This window comes from Trachemys scripta, chromosome 2 (genome assembly GCF_013100865.1).
Source record: "Trachemys scripta elegans isolate TJP31775 chromosome 2, CAS_Tse_1.0, whole genome shotgun sequence".
In the NCBI taxonomy this organism is placed as follows: Eukaryota; Metazoa; Chordata; order Testudines; family Emydidae; genus Trachemys; species Trachemys scripta.
In genome coordinates, this window is record NC_048299.1 from 101,201,990 (window position 1) to 101,225,510 (window position 23,521).

At 40.6% G+C, this 23,521-nt stretch overlaps 1 protein-coding gene across 1 annotated transcript in view; it reads right to left on the reverse strand.

Moving 5' to 3' along the window:
- LOC117871737 (protein cordon-bleu-like) overlaps nt 1-23,521 on the reverse strand; it is a 45,320-nt gene that overhangs the window by 7,214 nt on the left and 14,585 nt on the right. Inside the window, exons 3-8 of the mRNA XM_034759503.1 lie at nt 21,332-21,395; nt 10,669-10,739; nt 7,177-7,280; nt 3,813-5,848; nt 3,016-3,135; nt 593-847 (exon numbers count right to left, since the gene is read on the reverse strand). Coding sequence (XP_034615394.1) covers nt 593-847; nt 3,016-3,135; nt 3,813-5,848; nt 7,177-7,280; nt 10,669-10,739; nt 21,332-21,395 — 2,650 coding nt within the window. The remainder of the gene's footprint in view (nt 1-592; nt 848-3,015; nt 3,136-3,812; nt 5,849-7,176; nt 7,281-10,668; nt 10,740-21,331; nt 21,396-23,521) is intronic.

Genomic DNA, 23,521 nt, shown 5'->3' on the forward strand with positions numbered 1-23,521 from the left:
TCATAAAAGGGACACTGTCAGGAATATTAGGCCTCACAATTTGATCCAGAGTCAGCCTTGAGGGTGGCTGACTGGGCGAATGCATTGGGTCCCAAAACCTATGATACGCTATTGGAATTAAAGGTGAATATTTATCCCTAAATTGCTTAGGTGCAAGTCTTTTGGAAAGGGCTAAGAGGAAAGATAGATGGGCCTAATTCTGGCTTATCCTAGGTCCCTGTTTGTTCAGAGGTCAACTGGAATTATTATTAGTTTGTCAGAATTTAATGGACGAGGTCATCCAAATTCTATGATTTTTTAAAATTCATGATCTTAACGTTCCTCTTCAAAAGAAAAATATGTATGCAAATTTTATTCTTACATGAAGAAAACCACATGTGAGGCGATGTGCTCTAATGTCCAAAGACTTGAGATGCAGCACTAATCTTTCCACTGCAGTTAAAGAAAACATGGTAGGTATCTCTTTAAGTTGGCAAAAAGAAAAAAAAAAAAAAAACCATAGCTAGCACAACTTGCAAACTGCTCCCAGAGCAGCACTGCATCCTCAGCTTGTTTCAGCGAAAAAGCTGATAACATAGATGAGCACGTTTACCTTTCTTAACCTTGCTGCTCCAGCACCAGAGCGAATAGCCTCCATTAGGGCCTCCCTTGCCTCCCCAGGGTTACTTGTAGCAGTGACAGGAAATTTAGGAGCTGTCATTGACTTGTGGCTGGGAGGAGGTGGTGGCGGCGGCAGGACAGGTGGAGGCGGGATCCAAAGTTGCTCTGCCTGACAGGCTTTTTTATTTTGCAAGGACAGTTCTGCATTTCTAAAGCTCTGCAGCTCTTCAGAGGCCGATGATGAGATCTACCAACAAGACAGTTGAACGTGAATAGTTAATATCTGGGATAACACTAAATTGTAATTATTTGACACTTGATGCACACTTTTATTTCACCACTCCCAACTTCAGTTTGCTCAACTGATATAAAACACGTAGAACTTTTGTTTGCTCATTGGTTTAAACATCTGTTACTACTCTCTCACATTACTCAACTGGGCTGATTACCAGGACCAAGGACTTGGCATTGACTGTGTCTCAGAAACTCAATCTTTACTTACTGTGAACTCTAGCATCCTGTAACTCTTGGAGTGTAAGGTAAAAGGCTGACAGTTGGACTTGGTGTGAGTTTGGGTTACTTTGGAATTCCTTAACCTAAAATTGCTGCATGAATTATATGTGCAGAAGCCTGCTCTAATATAAACAACCTGGTGGGAAGCTTGCTTGTGCTTTTTTCAACAGCCTTTTGTCTTAAACAATAGCTATTAATAACAATGATAATGTCATAAATGTCAAGAATTTATTTATCCTCAAAGTGTTTGGCAAACATTAACAAATTTATCCTCACAGGACAAATGTGGGGATACAAAGTAAATATTATTATCCCCATTTCACAGATGGGCAAATTGAGGCAGAGAGTGGCATGTGAATTATCTAAGGCCAAAGGGGGAGCCAATAGCAGAACAAGAACTCGGGAGCGCTTGTACTCCATTCCTGTACTCTGTCCACTACAATACATATGCATTGCATTAATTAACACAGGCCACATTGTGTGAAAAAGTGATGGATGGGTCCTAAAAAATATTCTTAAAAATAATTTAAAAAGCCACTCATTTACTGGAGAAAAGAATTTGAAAGAGTCTCTCTGATGATACAACAACAATTTATTTTCAGAACTTCCTTCACACGGATTCTCAGCTATGCCCAAGCAATATACCGTGCAGTTCAGTAGCGTGTGCGCGCGCAAACGTGGCCTTTGCCTTCCTCAGTCTTGGAATGGCTGTGTGCCAGACTGCTCTTTCTCTGCCTCTGGTAACATACTGTGTTGTGGGATGTCTGTATCAGAGGAAGCTGTCTATTCTATCTGCCCCAAGAGTAATGAGGCATTCACAGTTGCTTTGAGGATAATGGAGTCACATAGGGAACAACAGGGACATTATGTGGTTGGTAGACATCCAGTGATCCCCAGCTGTGTGGATAGTTGGCAATGGTTTGAGTCACTGCATCAGGGAGATGGGACACTTCTTGCCCAATACACTTCCTTGGCTGGACCAGTGAACTGAGTGAAGGTTCATGTTAGAGCAATTCAGACTCTGGCTATTAAAAATAAGAGATGCCTTAATGGTTAGATAAATTCTTCCAACAGAAGGCGTCATCTAATTGTGGGGAAATAAGTCAGATTTGTAGTTAGTTGCATACAATTGCATGTATACATTGCATGCATCTAACTAATGACCATAAACAGAGCATGCATGTGGAAATCAAGTATTTGCATGCACATATGTCCAGTAGCAGGGGGTAGCCGTGTTAGTCTGTATCTACAAAAACAACAAAGAGTCTGGTGGCACCTTAAAGACTAACAGATTTATTTGGGCATAAGCTTTCGTGAGTAAAAACCTCACTTCTTCGGATGCATCTGTAGCTTTCACTCTATGCATCCGAAGAAGTGAGGTTTTTACTCACGAAAGCTTATGCCCAAATAAATCTGTTAGTCTTTAAGGTGCCACCAGACTCTTTGTTGTATATGTCCAGTAGGTAGATTTGTGGGGTATGTTGACACATAAGTTAGGTGGGATGCAAACTGCATATTCCTACCATGAAAAGCTTATCCATAATGTCTATGCCTGTGCAAATGCTGAACTGAAGATTGTTGGGTTAAGTATCTGGAGTGTGCAGTCTCATATTAAACTAATTTGGGTTTACCTTGATTTAATGTTAGCCATCACATTAAAAATGTTTTGCCCTCAGCTACCAGTGTACAATTCTAATGAAGTCAATGAAGTTCTATAGCTGAGTGCAGAATTTGGCCCATCATGTAAACATTACAGTCCTGTCCTTTGTTGTCATAATTTTTTCTAAGGTCTTCTTGTTGCAATACAAATTATTTTGCATCACTCTAGGTTATTGTTCACCCAGCACATTCAGTAGGAACAACCAATGAGAAGAGCACTCATCCTATTTATCTATTTCTTACCTTTTTTAGGCTTGAGGTGCCACTGTGGCCTCTGATTGCTGCCAGCAGGGCTGAATGCTCATTCTCTGGCTCGGCATATGAGGATTTCTTCTGACTTCCATTTATCATGCTGTCTGAACTCTAGAGTATGAACAAAATAGACACCATCAAGTTTTTACTAGATATTTACTTAAAGGTAATTTGAAAATACTTTATTAAAATTGTTTGGAGCACATATCTGTATTTTAAACTCTGTGGGCAAGGTAGCTTTGCTTCCTTTGGGCCTGATTCTGCAGCCCTTATTCATAATGCATACTACTTACTCAAGCAAGTGGTCCCACTGAGTTAAATTTTGCTCAGGAATGCAGAATCAAGCCCTCTGTGTACTGTACAGAACACCAAACACAGTATCAGCAGTTAACAAATAATAAATCTTGCTGATATAAAGTAATTGTATATCTTTCATTGACGTGTAGCTAAATGTTTCCTATTTACTACACATTCCAATGTTTATATAACTTTCAGGAATACTGGTTAGGCTTTTAGGTTAACCTCTGTTACTTCTTTCTTTATACTGTACAGCTGTATTCCTCTGGTTATTCTAACTAGTGCAAGTGGCTATGCTGTTGCATAACAATATATAGTACGTGAGGAATAACCAGTGGCCTGGTTCTGAATTTTGCTATTATAAATGTTTTAAATATTACGTGTACTACAGCTCATCAACAAGAGTACCAGTTATAAAATAGGCTGCTGTCTACTCCAGTGAATACAGGCTTTCTCCAGTTTCAATGGCCTAAATGAAGTCCCCACTTTACCTTTCGGAGTTTCTCCTTTCCTCCTGCAGTCTGAATGGCTTCCATTAACGTGCTGTGCAGAGATGTATCTTTCGGAACTGATTTCTGGATAATGGGTTTAAACTTCTTCTTTGGCCCAAAGATATTGGTCTGTACAGTGACATCAGATTTATTTATACTGTCAGGCTTCTCGTCCCTTTGAGAAATGACGTGGTTATTCACAGGCATAATATTTAGCTCTGACAATGCTCCTGAAGAATTAGTTTGTATATTGTTAGCAGGATGCCATTTAGTGGACCTCAACAATGAGCTGGAAGAGGATGTAGGTGTTGAGAGATCAGGTGATGTGAACGATGAGAAAGAATTAGTATGGTCCACCTTCTCATATGTCTGATCAGACAAAGGATGTGTGTTTTTATCAACTATACTATGTTTGCTGTTAAAACTGTGATCGCCTTCTGCAGTCCTGTTATCCTTTGAAGAAGATTTAGTTGGTACACTGATACTCCGTTTATAGAAACCTACAGGGGTTGTCTGATTCAGTAACCTGATGTTCACTGCTTTGTTTTTCACAGCAGAATTATCACCAAGCATAAACCTGCTATTTGATGCTTTGTGACTGCAAGTAAAAACATTTGAATAAGAGTCTCTCATTTCTGCTGGTTTTATTTCCATAGGGCTGGTTTTGGCCATAATAATGCATCCTTTGGGGAGAGGTTCTGCTCCAGTTTTTATCAATTTTTCTTCATGATTATTCTCCTCTTTATCATGCTTCTCTGTCAAATCAGTCTTAAATGTAAGTGGATCTAGGCGTTTTGCAATGGCAGAGGCAACATAATGGCTTGAAGTTCTTTTATAAGGCTTTAGAAATGGGAACTCTGTCTTGTCCTTGATAATTGTTGGGGACACTGACGTTTTTACCTGAGACTGTGTGGCTGGCACAGGTGGTTTGATTCTTTCAAGCTCAAAATGCCTTTCAGCCACATTTGAAGTAACTGGTTGCGATGGTATAGGTTTTGGATCTGTTAGAGAGATAGGTTTGCTTTCAAATTTTGAATTAAAGGGTTTGGAGCTCACAGTGACTATTGACTTTTTAGAATTATGTTCTATAGACTTGTCAGATTGTTTTCCTGAAGAGTTTGACCTCCAGAATTCCTTTACTCTCCCAATAAGAGGTTCTTCAGTTTCATTGGAAGAAATATCTGACGTGTTCTTGTTACCAGCATTTGGAATCATCAAGTTGCCTAGGTCATCTATCTTAATGGCACCAGTGGAGAAAGAATTACCTCTATCGAAGTATTTTATTTCGGGTTTGGGAGGGACAACTTTAAAGGTTGTCAGACCTACTTTAGGTTCATAGCTTGTTACAGAACTAGGGGCACGATGACCCCACAGAGGTGGTGACAGGATATCTTCTTTCTCCTCAGTTGTTTTGGTTGATGGGGGCTTGAATTCCAATTCTGTTTTCATTTTGTTCAAGAATCTTTCCTGACTATTTTGTTCATTACGTGGATTTGTTTTCTCTCTTGCTATGTGGATTTGAGTCTTAGGCTTGAGGTGAGAAGAAATCAGAATGGGTTTGCATTCCTCAGAACTAACAGCATTTTTATAGGTATTTTCCAGTTGCAGGTTGTTTTCATTTCTCTTTTCAAACGAGGATGAAAGAGATTCAAACATCTCTCGCCTCTGTTCTACGGGCAGGGGTTTAGATACATCGTCAGAAGACTGCTGGTGAATTAAGTCCATGGATATGCTCAGAGATCCACCATCTACATGTTTCTTATCAAAAGACCCTGCACTGTTATTATTTGTAAAGTTCCCTAAATTAATGGAATCAGCTGACATATCTTCATCATCTGCGTTAGGGAGTAATGCATTCTCTTCATCTTCAATTGGACCTACTGCGTTAATATCCAGAATCTCATCTATAATTGTTACTGGAACAACAAAGGCAGCATCTTGAGCAGTGTCTGCATCACTGAAATACGGGCTAGACGCCCCATTTGTGTGGTTTGATACAGAGTCGTTATCTGCTTCATAATGTATACCTTCCATTGCTGCAAAAATATAAACAAAACTTTCACAAATTGGTCAGATTCGTGCAACATCACTGTCAATTACTCAAAGATGGGTTAGACAATCAACAAATCAGGATTTTGATCACACTTACATAACTTACGACATACCAGTTCACAAGTTTCCATACGTGTTCCTGTTGTAAGAAAAAGCAGTATCTGCATACATTTTACTGTCTGGTTGATGATTACCATCAGCCTACTGTGCGTGCACACCTCCTGATGTGGCCAATGGGAATCTCATATGTGTAGTTGAGGGTAGAATTTAGTCTATTGTTTATACCTTAACTTTCACTAACGTCTCAGTGACAAATACTTAACCGCAATATTCCAAAGGAGCATTTCAGAAAAATGGCAAATATCTCTCAATTATGATTTTCAAACCTGGTTAATAAAAACAATCTGTCTGAGGGACCACCTGAAGCAAGCCAACAAAGAAACTGAACTTACATTTCTTTTTTTACCATCCCGCCCTCCCATCATCATCCAGGAATGTAACAATTTCACTGTGAAAGGAGCTATTGGGTTTATTTCTTCTTTCAATTACTTTGATGTAAATCAAGAGTGACTACACTCAACTTAATGGACTTGCAATGGTATAAAACTCCCATAAGTGAGATCATAATCAGGCCCACTGCATTCTAAGATGCTGCAAAATTATGAGGTTTAAAGAAGGGTTCACATAATTTTGCATCAAAAATAATTGTGTGATATTTTGATTTATCACAGGTGATTAGGAAGCAGGGTATTTCTTTGTGGTGATATTTAGTCTCTTTTTATCTATTCTGGTCAGGATTTTAGAGTTCTAACTTTAAACTACATGTAGGAATGCAGTTGAAATATCACACAGAAAACATCCCCCCTTCTCCATTTGATCCTGACGAAATGTACGCAGTTTGTGTGGTGTAAAATGAGAGGATCCTGCTACAAAGTTGCAAACTACATATAGCACATTGATCACAAACATAGTGCCAAATTCTCTACTTCCACTGAAGTCAGTGAAAATATGCCAGCAGAAAATGTGGCCCATAAAGTGCTACCTTTCTGGTAGCAGGCACTCATATGCAGTGATGTCCATATAAATATCTGGATAAATAGATAATAGCAGTGTAAGGATACTGATTTGATCTAGCAGCAAAACAATATGGGTTGGAGTAGCAGAAATGTATAGTGTGGGTCAAGTTTTGCTCACAGATATATGTGTAGCTCCCAGTGACTTCCATGAAAACCTTGCACATGCACAGGGCAGAAACTGACTCCGAATATTTTTGCCATGCCTTACAACTTCTGTAGCTGACACAGTTCCCTACCTTCTAAATCTTCATCCAGTTCAGCCAAAGTCTGTTGGAGTCGTGCCGCAATGACTACATCCTCATTGTCATTCTTAGCTGCAGTCGTTTCTTCATCTCGGCTACTAATTGAAAGAGAAAAATGGTGGGGTTATTTTTGCATTGTCACTCTGAAATCCATTCTCATTTCAACCCCTTTGGTTTCATTGTAGATGTGCAGCACATACCTCCAAAGAACAAAACCCTTGCAGAGCTACAGGCACACACCATACTGATACAACCACGTCTCTTATTAAAATACCTTTGCACTGTGGGATCTTTGTGGTTTCTCAGTGTGCTGGTGATCAAAAGATTAGGATTAATAAAGCTTGTCACAAAGAAATGGCGCGGTTTCACTGTGAAGTCAAAGGAGAGTGCCCAAATGGAAATTGTTTGCATATCTGTGTCATTTTGAAGCAGGCTGCTACATGTATTGTGCACACAATGTACATACATATGAATTGCAATTAAAAATAAATACAATTAAGGTCTGTTAAACATCCATTTTTCATTCTGAGGGGAGGAAAAGGGAGTAACTAATCTCTTTGGAGACAGTTCTAATCATATTTATTATAAGCCTGATTATTCTCTCAAATATAACAGTGTCATCAACAGTAACACCTCTGGTTTCAATGAAGTTATACAATGGTTTAAAATCAGTGTGAAATCAGAATCAGGTCTCTCATATTTTCTTCAATTGTCTTTAAAAAAAAAAGATACCAGTGATATTTGTGTGACAACAAGATCTTTGTTCTTAGAGGTGGAATCCTGACCTCATTGAAGTCAGTGGGAATTTTGCCACTGACATCAGTGGACCCAGGATTTCACCCTAGGACAGGTGTGGCCAACCTGTGGCTCTGGAGCCACATGCGGCTCCTTGTATAGGCACCGATTCCAGGGCTAGAGCTACAAGCGCCAACTTTCCAATGGGCCAGGGGGTGCTCACTGCTCAACCTCTGGCTCTGCCGCAGGCCTTGCCCCCACTCCACCCCTTCCTGCTCCCTCCCCTGAGCCTGCCATGCCCTCGCTCCTCCCCCCGTCCCCAGAGCCTCCTGCATGCCAGGAAACAGCTGCCCAGGAGGTGCGGGGAGGGAGGAGGAGGCGATGATTGGCAGGGCTGCCAGTGGGTGGGAGGCGCTGGGAGTGGCGGGGGACGGAGGGAGCTGATAGGGGCTGCTGATCTATTACTGTGGCTCTTTGACAATGTACATTGGTAAATTCTGGCTCCTTCTCAGGCTCAGGTTGGCCAGCCCTGCGCTAGGAGTTTGTTTATTCGTTCTCCTTATTCCTCACTTTAAATCATAATTTGCTAATCTGTGACATCCCAGTTAGGATTTGTCCTTGTGCTTAGGCTATCAACAAAATAATTTCCTGCTCCAGCCACACTCAAATCCTTTTACTAGCTTCCCTTTGCCTGTCAAACTTCTTATCTTCACCCAGGCACTGTACAACTAGCTCCTGTCCACATCTGCTCGGTTTCCATTTGCTCCCCCACCCACTGCCTACGCTCCTCCAAAGCCTCTTTCCTGTATGTTCAATTTATACTATTCTCCTCTTCCATCTTTGTGCCATCTTTCATGCCCCAGTCTTTCCCTTTCCTTCTGTCCCTAATGGTGTGATCCTTCTCATTCAAATCCATCCTTGAACATGCTTCCTTCTGGGAGACCCTCTTATATTAAAAATACAATAAAATGCACTGCTTCAAGTAAAACTGTTCAGCAAATCATAGAAGTCTTAATGTTGTTGCCTGTGTTCAAGTCAGACTGCAGGGGCCCAATTCTGCAGGGGCCCAATCCTGCAGAGTACTGCTGAGTGCCAAGCAACCTCAACTGCAGTTATAATTAATAGGCACTCAGCACTTCCTCAAAACAGGCCTTCTGAGTTTCTGTGGGTTCTAAATTAGCTGTTATCACTCGAGAGAGATCTGGGCGTCACCGTGGATAGTTCTCTGAAAAGTTCAGCGCAGTGTGCAGCCATGGTCAAAAAGGATAACAGAATGTTAGGAACCATTCAAAAGAGATAGAAAATAAGACATAAAATATTATAATACCACTATGTAAATCCAGGGTGCACCCACACCTCTAATACTGTGTCAAGTTGTGGTCACTCCTTCTCAAAAGAATACAGTGGAAATGGAAAAGGGAGAAGTGCAACAAAGAAGATTAAGGGTATGGAACAGCTTCCATACAACAATAGAGTAAAACAATTAGGACTCTTCAGCTTAGAAAAGAGATGACTAAGGGGGGGATGTGATAGAGGTCTATAAAATCATAAATTGTGCAGGAAAAGTGAATAGAGAAGTGTTATTTACCCTTTTACACAATACAAAAGCCCAGAGTCGCCCAGTGAAATTAACAGATAGCAGGTTTAATACAAACAAGTGTGAAAAAGTATTTCCTCAACTAACTTGTGGAACTCATTGCCATGTGATGTTGTGAAGGCCAAAAATATAATTGAGTTTTTAAAAAGAACGGGATAAGTTCATGGAGGGTAGGTCCATCAATGGCTACTAACCCAGATGGTCAGGGATGCAATCCCATGATTGGGGTGACCCTAAATCTCTGACTACCAGAATTTGGGAGTGGAAGACAGGATTTGATCACTCCATAATTGCCTGGTTCTGTATATTCTCCATGAAGCTCTGATATGGGCCAATGTTCGAGACAGGATACTGGGCAAGATGGATCATGGTCTGACCCTAAGCTCTTATGTCCTTATGAGAATGTACCTGAAGCCATTTTGTTTTTGTTTATTGAACTTGGGCTGCAAAAAGTCCTTTTACTATTGCCCTTTGAAATAGACCTCCGAATTAATTTTTGGGTTGTTTCTCCTGTTTCTGTTGTTGACTTAATTAACCTATTACACCACATTTTACTTTCTATGCCATTTTGTTATATGAGTTTCTCCTACTGACTGCAGAATGAACTGAATAAAAATAGCACATCCATGGAATCAATGTCTTTTAAAGTTCACCTCTACTTTCTCGCTTCACTGTGTCGGCATTCCTACAGCTCTGTGCTTAAATGCACAGATAAATTCCTTGAGCCTGACTCTCCTCTCACTTACACCAGCGTAAATCAGAAGTAACTCCCCTGAAGTTATATAAGTAAATTGGTATAAGTGAGATCAGAATCAAGCCCCCAGTCTATGCCAATACATAAATAAATAAGCCCCAGAACATTTTTCAGATGTTTGCCATTGCCAAAGACACCACCTCAGCAAGGCATTTGACGATGTGCTGAATAATAATCGAGTTATAACGTAGCACTTTAACACCTGCTTAACTTTAAGCAAGCAGGCATGTAAGCCCATCTGAAAGCAATGTTTAAGTGCCATACTGAATTGGGATCAAATCCAGTAACCAAAATCTATTGTTTAAATACAGAGAGAAAGAACTGACAAACCAAAATGTTATATAGGAAACAGACTGCAAACAGTATATATACATTGCTTCAACAACACAATGGGCCAGACCTTAGGAAGTGCTGATCATCCACCGAAGCCAATGGGAGTTGAAGATGCTCAACACCATCTGGGATCAGGCCCTACATGTGTTAATCATCAGTCACATTGCAATGCTTATGTTAATCTGAGTTTTCTTGTCAACAGACCTATGGAAAGGCAAGGGAGCAAGAAAAGACAGGTTCATCCTCATCTGATCTACAGGCTGAAGAAGTGAAGGTTTCAGTGCAGAAGCCAGAGGATGCAAGGCCCCAATCTTACAAAAAACATGAAGTAAATGGAATTAATTATTTGAGAAAAGTTACCGAACTATCTAAGCTCTTTGTTGGACCAGGCCTAAGCAAGGAGCTGTTATCCAGACTCAGGGCAGAGTTCTATTATGTGTAGGTTCTCATACTGTGCTCATCACCGTAGTATCTAAGCAAATTCCAGCAGTGCACTAAACCTCATGATTAATACCTGTCATGTGCTGTTTGTTCTCTTATCCTCTTGACCCCAGAGTCCAAACTATTCCTTCCCGTTTTATGTATAATCCCTCCATGCTGCCCCAAAAACCTTATTACTCCTGAGGGAATTCTATGCCACTGCCCAATGAAGAATTTTGCAGAAATTAATGTTGTGCAGGCAGAATTTCCTTCCCCCACAGAAATGGGCTGCAGTGCTGCTGGCAGCCATTGGGGCCGCTGGACCGGGCAGAGCCCAGCTCACACCTAAGAGACACTGAGGAGGGGCGGGGGAGGGAGCTAAAGGGTTTTTGACAGCTGCAGTTCCCAGCATGCCCTGAGGGAAGGAGAGGGCAGTGCACAGGAAACTCTGAGCAAGCCTGGGACCAAGCATCAGACTTGGCTTGGGGAGGGTGTGGATATCTGGGCGGGGGGAGGGGGTTTAGATATATTGGCTGGGGGTAGGGACCATGGCTGGACTCTGCGGGGGAGGGGTTGTGGGTGTCTAGCTCCCTGGCTAGGCTCAGGAGAAGGGGGCAGAGAAACAAGATCTGGGCTGTCATAGGGGGTTTTTTTTAACTCTCTACTCCTGGGGGAATTTTTGTGTGTGTCTGTATTGTTACAGATATACTTGCTTACAGGTATTTTGAAATAAATTACCAAAATAATTGAAACTGGCATGATTATGCAGTGTTATTTTTAAAAATAAAATTTGCAGAATTTTAAAATATTGTACACAGATATTTTTTTTCGGGGCACAGAATTTTAAGTTTTTGTTGCAGAATGCCCCTGGGAGTAACTTATGTTTTATTCTGACAGTGTTCATTCAGTCTCCTAAAATACATAGGAGAGTGGCATTACAAAGTCTAGTGGATTGTGCTCAGGGGCTAGGAACCAGAAAGTCTTGAGTTCCAATTCTAGCTGTAGTATGGACTCACTGTGTGGTCTCAGGGATGTTGTGTAGAATCCAATCCATCTCTCACTGAAATCAGTAAGAGCCTTTCCAAGATGCTGGATTTGGCCCTTACAGCTAAATTATTACTTCCCCTTAATAGGCACAGAATGGGCAGGGATTTCTTCCCAATTTCTCTGTGCACTTGTGCAGTGACAGAGTATTGTCTGCTTCCTAATCTCTGTGCCTCAATTTCCCTAGCTGTAAAACTGAGATAACAATACCTAACTCATAGGAATGTTACAAAGAAAATTAGTTGCTTGTACAGTGCTTTGGAAATGAAAGTACTGTACTATTATTATTTTTCTCTTAAGCATAAGGCTTTAGGGAAGGTGCAATTTTTTGTACATTTCTTAATTCTAATAAGATTAATTCTCTTTCCCGCCCCCCAAAACCTTGCAGTGTCCATATACAAATATTAGGGCTCGTCTCGAAATTATCATGGTTTCAAAATACAAGTGTGTGTGTCTTGGGTGAAGGGAAGATCTAGGGGTTTCCAGTAGCTCACGTGACATATAAATAGGCTTAAAACTACTTTTCACACGACAGTATTTAGCAAAAGAAAACAAAAGAGCCTTTAATTTCTTTTTAAACCCTCCCTCCCGACCCTTTAGCTTTTTCTTTTGTTGACGGTTCTGTTTTGGCTAGAATCCAAGACAAACATAAGATTTATTCTGATATTGTGTTTTACATGCTGGATAAACATTAGCAATGGCATTTTCTCACACACTTTTTTTCATTTGGGAAAGAACATGATAAACTTTAGGTTGCTTTTCTCATACAATACGAGGTGCTGAAAATTACAGCACTGCTGAGTTTTTAGCCAAGCTAGAAAGAGCAAACGTGCACAGCTCCAGGACACTGCTCACTATGTTCCTTATGTAGATTAGCAGAGATCCATGCAAGAGCAAAGGATGGAGTGCAGCAACTGCTCACCTACTGACTTTAATGTTTCACTGAGCTAAGGCCACAGCATATAATTATTCCTCCGCAGTCACTCTCTCAGCTGGAGACAAAATGAAAGTTACAGCAGCATTTTTTCAAATTAGCACCACTGAAGAAGGACTTTTATGAGAAAGTTTAATTCAAAGGGGGAAGAGAAAAAGCTCAGATACATCTAGTCATAAATACTGCTTTACTTTTTAAACAGTTAAAGGCACTATAATTGCTGTCAGAGACGCTGCCATTATATATATTTAGAGCGACTTCTTTGGGTTTTAGCACATGAGCAAATTAACCCAATCCTGAATTAAGAGCATTTCCAAAGAGTTATGGAAAGCTTGATATATAGCATCAGATGTGGATGCCTGCAAAACAAGAACAGTGTAGCTGAAAAACACAATGGGTAACACAGGGCTATGTGACCTGCCTTAAGAACAGTCATGCTGATTTTCTACCCCCATCCAGTAATATCAAAAGACCCCGGTTAGTGGTTCCCAGATGTCCATTCTTAGCACAAGGCTCATCTATGCTAAATAATTGTGGACCCTATCTTGAAAGGTGCTGAGCACTGATGACTTCCACCGAGGGGGGCTACTTGAATGGGTGTTGAGAGCACTTGGCACCTCACAAGAGGCAGTCAGTAGGCTTGGAGGAACCAGCCTGACATTTGGTGTAGTAGGATGATCCTATGATTAAAACAACGGACAGGGACTCAAGAGACCTAGCTTCAATTCCCTTTTCTTCCACAGACTTTCTTGTGTGGTGTTGGTCAAAACACTTTCTCTCTCTATGCCTCAATTGTTCATCTGTAAAATGGGACTAATGATCCTTCCCTATCTCACAGAAGTGATGTGAGAAGATATGCTTGGAAGACACTCAGGTAGTACTATGGGAATGGGAGCTACATAACAAGATAGATATTGAATGAGTTAAGCTCCCCTGAGAACATGTTTTTGAAAGAGCATCCTTGTGAATAAGGCTTTCTATTTAAACTAAGTCACGGTGGGAACCCCAGACAACCTCCATGTATTGTATTGCCATTTGGACAGGCTTTTGTAATTAATGTAGCTAAATGCTTTTTAATGGTGGAAGTAGCTGTTTTCCAAATTAGCCAACAGTCCTCCAAAACCTTTGAAAACATTTGTTTTCCTCTTCATCTTGTCAGAGGTGAAGGGGCTTTTTGATTTGCCATTTGAAAGAGAACGCAAAGGCTGAAAAACATCACAGTTAGGCAACCACATTCCCAGAGGGCAGCCTACAGTTTGACACCTCCAATTCTGACCCCTTCCCTCCGCCAAAAAAGTTAGAAAATGATCTCCTTTCTCCCCAAGTCTACTCCCTCCTTTCTGAGGTGCAAGTGAACTTCAGTGTGAAAACTTTTAATGTTCCAGCTTCATATGACCAAAACCTGCAAACAGTGCCAAATTTTATGCTGTTAACGTATTGGAAAGTACATTCCATTTGGGACCGGTTAGATAATAAAGTCATCATTTGTCTTTAGTGCAAGGTTTCTGAAAGTGACAGGCAAATAGAAGAAAAGAAAAAATATTAGGTCTGTATTCTGCCACTGTCTGAATGCCACATATCCCTGCTTTTCGTGTTGTTAAAGGAGAATAAAAGGCAAGCAGCACTCCCTTTTTGGACACAGGAGAGTTTGGTTATCAGGTTTATTGGAGTGTATTATATTTACAGGAGGGTAAAAGTGTGCAGAAAGGTTGAATACATCTATTTCCCATTCTCAAAGAGTAACTGGCTTGCCAAGATTAGAATATATGGGCCCAGTTCTGCCCTCAGATATATAAGCATTACCACCAATTGATTTTAATGGGAACTGCATGAGTATATTTGAGAGAAAAATTGGGTTGCTTCTTTGTAGCAAAAATAATGTGCATTCCTACTATAGGTCTCTCATGTTCACTGGTCAAAAAACACCACACTGAAATTAAAAATGTTGCTGCTTAATATATATTACTGCTTTGCATTTCTTAAGGCCTCCCATCTAATATTATCCGAGTGCTTTACATATAAACATTAATGAATCAACCCACAATATACCACTTTGGAGTGTAGAAATATTACCCCAGTTTTAAAGATGGGGAAACTGAGGTACTGTGAGGTTATAGTACTTGTCTATGGTTGAGCACCAAAAATCTGAGCCAGAATCTTGATCTCCTAACTCCCAGCACTGCAGCTTTATCAATACTATACTTACATGTGAAAGATTCTACAATTCCACAAGCACAAGACACTTTGCTTATGTATACATTTAATTAAAAGGCTAGCTTGGATTGTTACTCTAATGACTGTGAATGTCTATTACTTTAGAATAATAGTTTCATCATCATCTTCCCTCTATGTGCATCAGTCAGCAAAGAAATGCATGAACATGTCCAGATTTTTAAGATGGGGGGGAGAGAGAGGAGGGGAGGAATGAAGGGAGGGGGAAGCCAGAGATAGAGAAGGAAAGGATGGAAATAAACCATATTTGTAGAATCTGAGGGTTGTGAACCTCTCAAACATTTACCAGGTCCATAAAAGTAATTTCCATTCCCCCGAATTCTCCCATTTTAATCTATTTCTTCCCTATCAGCACAATTCAGATAAAGTAGAATGTCCTTTTTACCTCACTAAAATAAAACCTCTCCTATGTATTATGGATAGTATAGTCCAACATGACATTCTCATAAACAAACTAGGGAAATGAGATCTAGATTAAATTAGTACAGTATAAAGTGGGTGCAAAACTGGTTAAAAGACCATTCTCAAAGAGTCGTTATCAATAGATCACTACAAAATGGTGAGATTGTGCTGGAACGTATCTAGTGAGGTTTCACAGGGGTCAATCCTGGGTCCGGTACTTTTCAATATTTTCATTAATGACTTAGATAATGGAGTGAAGAGCACGTTTATAAAATTTGCAGATGATGCCAATCTGGGACGAGTTGCTAGCACTTTGGAGGATAGGATTAGAATTCCAAAAAAAAACATGACAAATTGGAGAAAGGGCCTGAATGCAACATGATGAAATTCAATAAAGACAAGTGCAAAGTACTACATTTAGGAATTAAAAAAAAATCAAACACACAACTACAAAATAGGGAATAACTGTCTAAGCAGTACTACTGCTGAAAAGGATCTGAGAGTTATAGTGGATCACAAATTGAATATGAATCAACAATATGATGCAGTTACAAAAAAGGCTGATATCATTCTGGGACATATTAGTAGGAGTGTTGTATTGAAGACACATGATGTAATTTTCCTGCTCTACCCAGCACTGTGGGTGGGCGCCTCAGCTGGAGTACTATCTCCAGGTCTGTGCGCCACAATTTAAGAAAGATGTGGACAAATTGGACAGAATCCATAAGAGAGCAATTAAAATGATAAAAGCTTTAGAAAACCTGACCTATGAGAAAAGGTTTCGTCTTGAGAAAAGAAGACTCAGGGAAGACCTGATGACAGTCTTCAAATATGTGAGGGCTGTTATAAAGACCAATGATCAGTTGGCCTCCATGTCCACCAAAGGTAGGACAACAAGTAATTTGCTTAATGTGCAGTAAAAAGATATTATGAAACACTGTCTAAGTATAAAGATACTTAAACTCTGGAATAGGCTTCTCAGGGTGGCTGTGGAATCCACAACATAGATTTTTAAGAAGAGGCTGGAGAAACACCTGTCGGGGTGGTCTAGGTTTACTTGATCCTGCCCCAGGGCAGTTGGGCAGGATTAGATGACCTCTTCAGGCCCCTTTCCATCATTCTATAAAAACTCTCCCTGTCCCAATGCTAGGCTGTTACAAGTGGCATAGATGTTCTATGTGGGATATTCATTTTTCATTAGAATTTCTATGTTCCTCTCTGCTCTTCCTCCACTAGTTTCTCTATATTTGTTTTTCACTCTGACCACTTTCTGCTTGAATTTCATCATTACATTTCCCCCCCCTCTTCTCCCCGTTCCCATTTTCCCTAAGGAACACAAAGCTTGTATCATTAAATGGGCTGAAAATTAGGCACAAGTTCACCCACCCCTACTCTTTTATCATCAGCCCATCAAAAACCAATCAGCTCTATAACAACAGAACAACACTTTCTCAGATCGGTAACAAAAAGACCCTTCTCCTCCTGCTCACAATAGCCTCAGCTACTCGGATGAGAGTCAGGTGTTACAAACTCCCCAAGAAAGAGAGGAAATAGGCTCCTTAATTAGAATCCAGGTCATTAATTGATCCCAATAGATTTTTTTCATGCCCTCAATCAGCTTCACCTGGAGGAATTTGCCTCCACTTGTTACTGCTGAAACTATAACTCAGGCAAGGGAAAAATCCCCTTCCCATAGCCCCTGGACAGTTATTAACTCATGGCTCAGCTCTGTGTTGGGTTTACACATCTGGTCACAGGCTAAAAATGCTGCATTTTTTGGCTTTGTAATTTGCACATTCCTCTACTTTATAATTTACAAATCTCTAACTGGTTATTATTAATTATTATTATTATTATAGGTTGGGCTGGTAGCACTGCATGTTATTAAGGTTGCCTGACTTTTCCATTGTAAGACCCTGTTTTCAGTTGCATACATCTCTGTGGAACTTTAACTGTTTGGGCTGCAATTTTCAAGGCTGGGTGTTTGCCTCTGGCATTTTTGGGGAATTCAGCTGTTTCTGAGAATGAGGCCAGGGAAAAATATGCTGTTTTGCCATGCTAAAAAATTCTTGAGATCTCTTTGGAGCAAGGACTTGAAATTTGGAAGTGGGTGGCCTTTTTTAAGGGATGTGCCTTTTGCATTCCTGTGAAAATCTGCCCAAGCTAGAAGCCTTTGAAAAATCACAGTTTGCATATGCTCAACAGCAGCTAAAATCTCTGAAGTCTGCCCTCACTGAGCATGCTTGAGCCTCTCAGCTCCTAGTGATGACCCAGAGTATGCACCAAAGCCATTCCCACAGTGAGACTGAGTATGCTCCAACCCAGGGTTACATGGGAGAACCCGGACCTTTCCTGTAATGGCTGCTTCCCCTGCCCTTCTGGACAAGGGTGGGCTCAGGCACTGGAAGTCAGACAAGGGAGCGTCTGTCCTGTGCTCTCAGTGACCACACTACTTGCGCCCAGGAACTGTGAGGGAGGAAGTAATCTGATTCAAATGCAAAGGGGATAAACGTGGGACATGAGGGAGAGAACAAGGAGTCTGGTGAGACTGGGGCTGGAGAAGGGAGAGAAACTGGGACAGGGAGTTGGAGTGGGGGATACTGGAACTAATTTGGTGGGAAAGCTGGGACAGGAGTCACAGAGAAAGAGGCTAATTGGTTGGGCAAAAGACTGGGAGCTGTGGGGGAAAGAATGAGACTGGAAACTGGTGAGAGACCAAGAGGGGGGACTGTAAGTCATTTGGCTGATGGAGGGGAAATAGAGTTTGGACACAGCTTGGGGGGAGACTGGGACTACGAACCAGTGGAGGGAGATGGGAGGGATGAGACAGATCTGACAAGGAGCTAGGGTGCAGAGGGAGAACTGGGACAAAGAGCTGGGGTTGTGGGTGAGGGAGATTAGATGAGGAGCCTGGGGATAAAGACTGTGACTGGGAACTAGTGAGGTGAGGGAGAGAGTTTGGATGAGAAGCCAGGCAAGAGAAACTGGGACTGACTGGGCAAGGAGACTGGGGACAAGGAGCTGGGCATAAGGGTGGGGAACTGGGACTGGCTGGGTAAGTATAGTGGGGGGAGACCGAGTTGTGGAATAAATTGAGTCTCAGACAGTGAGTCTGGAGAGAGAGAGAGAGAGAGAGAGAGAGAGAGAGAGATCAGGACTGGCTGGCCAAAGAGACTGGGACTAAGACAAGAAGCCAGGTGTGCGAAAGAGACAAGACAGACAGAGGTTGGAGAGGGTGGGGCAGAAGGGGTCAGGCTTATAGGAAATGGGCAGAACAGTCTGTCCCCACTAGACACACTGCCTTCCAGAGCCTGGAATGGAAGCCAAGATTCCTGAGTCTCCCCTTTTCTTTGCCATCAGCAAATATGTGCAAAAGTGAAACCCACTGGGAAAGTGTGTCTCTCATCCCCTTCTAGTGCTTGTCTACATACAGGATGGCAACCTACTAGTGCTATCATTTACTTTGTTAGCTCAAGTGGCAAAGGTCTGCGTGGTGGATCTTAAAATATTTTGGTCAACTGAAACCATTTCCCCCCCCCCAAGTTTTTTGGTTCAATTTGGACAATTTTGGGTGGTTTTCACCTTTGTGTATGTGTTTGTGTGTCTTAAAAAATTGGTCAGATTTCAAAATAGCATGACATTTCAAAATGAAAAAGCCAAAATGAAATGGTTCAAAACAGTCAAAGAAAAATGTTTGGACTATTTTGATTTCCCCCCATAGTTCTTTGGCTGAAACTATTATTCAAATTTGACCCAAATCTGCAAATGGTTTTGGAGCCCCCCCCCAAAAGCATTTTTCAGCAAAAATGTTATTTGCTAAAAACATTTCACCCAGCGCTAATTCTGAGCACTCAGAATTGCAACTTCAAGGTCAGCAGGAGCTATATTTGAACACATTAAGTGCTATATACTACCAAGTACTCTGAAAAATCAGGTCCTAGGAGTCTGAAATGGGAACCCAAAATTAGTGGACACTTTTGACCTTAATCTCTCTGTGTCTCAATTTCCCATGTATAAAATGGGGGTTATGCCAACCCCACACCTCACTGGGGGACTGTGAAAATAAATTAATTAGTATTCAGGAAGTACTTGGATACAAGAGTGATGAGCACCATAGGTAAGCTCATGAGGAAATTAATAATTCTGACTTCAGAGCAGGGTTTGAATAGTGTGCAGTAAATAAGGCACAGGGCCCCAAACTGAGCAAAGAGGATAAAACAAAATATTGAATAGCTGCTCATTAAGTGAGCACTATCTATTCTGTGCACAGAATGGGGGTCCTGGAGAAAAAATAATATGTGATCATGTGATTAAAGACTATGTTGTAAACAAAAGCACCAGGGGGCCAAATGAAGGTTGCACTAGCAGAGCCTAACTTTTGACTGCTTGATTTTACAACCTGAATAATATTGTTTTAACACAGTATTTTGTGTGTAATTATTTATACAGTTCCACACAGTAGGTGTGCATGATGCTTTGCAGATATAGAACACTGACCAATCCTTGCCCCAAGGAGCTGGCGTGCTGACACCAAACAAAGAATGGGAAAAGAAGGGGTATGGGAGGACAGGAGTTACAACTGTGAGAGATCATGAGATGTGTTTATTGCTATGTATGCAACATTTTAACTTCTCTGTGGTTTGCTTATTATTCATATAATACTATATATTAAAATTTTATGAGCAGGTATGTGATAAGACGCTAACCAAAAGAAGTCAGTTGCAAAGAGGGATATTAAGGGAGAGAGTTAGGCTGAAAGGGTGTTCAGGGTCAATGCTTAATGATGCTTACAATCATTTTTTCTATTATGGTAGACCGTAAGGCCCCCAACTGAAACCAGGAGTACATTGTGCTAGGCGCTGTGAAAACACTTAGGCATAGATGTACCCTCTAGCTCTGCTTGAGATGCCACCTAACAATAGCAGTGAGGCCAGGGTAGTACGGTGGCAGTTTGGGCTAGCCAACTGTGTACAACAGCCCAGACCCCTGGGTCTAGCCCGAGTTGGCACTCATGCTACACTGGCTGCACTCCTATTTTAAGCATACTAGCTCAAGCAGAGCTAGCACAGGTATGTCTACATGAGCTGGGAATCACACCTCCCAGCTTCAATGTAGCCATACCCATACCAAGAAACAAGCTCTGCCCCTAAGAGTTTACAATTAAAACAGACAAATGGTGAAAAGGAAACCAGAGGCACAGAAAGGTGAAGTGACTTGCCCAAAGTCACACAGCAAGTTGATGGCAGAGCCCAGAATAGACTGGACTCCCAGTGCAGTGCTCTTCTTAACCCCAAAACAGACATGATATCAGTGAGCTATTCCTTTTGAAAAAGAACAAAGCTGATAAAAAAAAAAAGAAACATTTTGTTCAGACATTTTTGAAAATAAATGTTTTGGTTCAAAACCAATTTTTGTTTAGAAATGTCCTTTAATTTTATTGAAAACACGTTAAAATGCTTGAAATCAAAACAAAATCCCTTTTTTTCCCCATTCACCAGAAATGTCAAAATACTTCATTTTTGGGTTGATCCAAAAATGTCTCCCCCTTCTCCCCTGCCAATTTTTTGGAATCGGCAGTGAAACAAAAAATCCATTATTTGCACAGCTCTAGCATTCTGGTCACCTGCTGGAGCAGCTTGCAGGATTTGGGGTCTTACTTTGAAATCTCTCTGCCCCGCGTATTATGGGTAGTAAGTACCTTATAAGGCCTTCTACTTGAGAAAACTTTGTTGGAGATACAATTGCTGTAGTCACTGTCAGTTCTGAAAGTGTGAAGATAGTTGTACATGTCATTTCATATCTGAGCACAGATTTATGCTTGCAAACACATACAAGTCTACTGTATACTAAGAGCCAGATTTTGCCTTTGAATGCACACATGGTTTTCACTGACTTACACAGCATTTGATGGGCAGACTCGGATTGTAATTCTCTCAAGTGATTTTCAAAGGCTGGCATGTATTTCAGTTGCACTTTCTCAGAGTTTAGTCATACATCCCTTACGATAATAAATAATAAATAAACTTTTAATTTTTAAAGCCACCCATGCCTGAAGGCCCCTGGAAGCCTGAACAAAATGAATTAAAAAATATAATTTGCCAAAAGTAGGCAACATCGTAGAATACCTCCTGGAGCATGAGCTAAGCATTATGTGGGACTCATTAGCTTATGTAAACACTTTGGACCTGATTTTCACTTACTCATAGGCTCTTTACTGCACTGACAGTGCAGACGGGCCTTAAAGTGTGTGAATGTAATTTACTCCCACTGCCAGAACTCTGTAAAGTGTCTTCAGTGCAAATGAGACTCAGACCTTTTCTTTCTGTAATAGGTCTGTTTTCCTAGAAACTACTTAGTTTGTAAAGTAACTAAAGCCTAGCATTTAGTCAACTTTATAATGATTAGTAAAAATAATACAAAATGTTTAGAATCTTCTGTAACAGCCTTTACAATCAGTTTTCAAATACTGGGCCAAACTAGTCCCTAGTGTAACTGCACTGGGCTCAATGGAGTTCAGAACCATAGATGACTCTGTCCCATTCTTGCTAACTGGTACACTTTCATATAACGCAAAACTAATTGGCTCCTGGATTATTAAAGTGAATCAAGACAACAGCATTTTACATCACATATTACTTGTCCTTTATAACAGTTACATGCTTTCCAGTTTATTTTATTTTAAAGTTGATCTAGAGCCTAATATCTGGAACTGGTAGAAATTTAGCAAGAATTCATGAATTTCATGCATTGTTTTCTACTGGAGCTCCAATGCTTAAGGAACAGAAATATAAGAAATATAATTTATTGTAAACTGTTCATACAAAACTCTACTTTGACTTCACGGGAGTTCAGCTCCCAGATGGAGGAGAGGGGATTGTGTAGAAGGCTCAGTTCTACAGTCCCTGCTCATCTAAGGAACTACATAGAATCCCAAAGTCTTCAGCTGACTTTACTACATAGGCAGTGGATCTGCTATGACATAGAAGCTTTGAAAGTGACATGCTCTAAATTTTCCTGCTAAATTTTTAAAACTGACTCAAATTCAGATAATGAACCTAAGATTTTAATACAAACAGGTATTTAAAAAATAAACAAACATTTATTTTCTTTCCCAATAAGTGTTTTTTTGAAGACTTAAGGAGTTGACCTCAAGGGGAGTAAAAATGGCATTGTTTTCAATACTAGTTTGTTTGCAAACAGGTTAGGAGCGGAGTTGGAATTCACACACTGTAGGAGAGAACACATCAGTTTAAAAGATTTTGCTATCAGCATCTCTGGTACTGCAGCATCAGCTGCTGTTGCCGTAGTACTAAAACCAGTTACAGATTTTAGGCTCCCACAGGTCCCTAACATTGATCTGAAGTGATTTCATACTCACAGGAAGTGAATTAAAAAAAAAATAAAAAGGTAATACATGCAAAAAACACCCACAATTTGCTAATTCAACATGAGGACTGAGATTTTTACATGGACAAAAGTTAGCAAATTTTAAGTGATATTTCCCACATGATCCATAACTTAGATCTTTAGCTTATGTGTAACATTTCCTAAAATTTTCTATAATCATAACTTTATTGTCTTCTTTGTGTGGATCAGAGGCAAAGCTGAATCCAAAACGAGAGATGTTTTTGCCTTGCAGTGAAGCGAAAATTAAGGCAGATGTTGACTTTTAAGCTGTGGTATGTGACATTTTAATGGCATGCGATAGGTCTTTCACTTTATTGGGAAGCATGAAACATGCCATCAAATGCTGCAAAATACTTTGCACTGATTAGGAATGCTATATTACTGGGCTATGCTGTGGTGTATTTTGTGCTTCAAAGTCACAATTATGATATGAAATTTGGGGATGAGTAAGGAGTGTTTGTGGTAGTGAAGATTGTAGTAA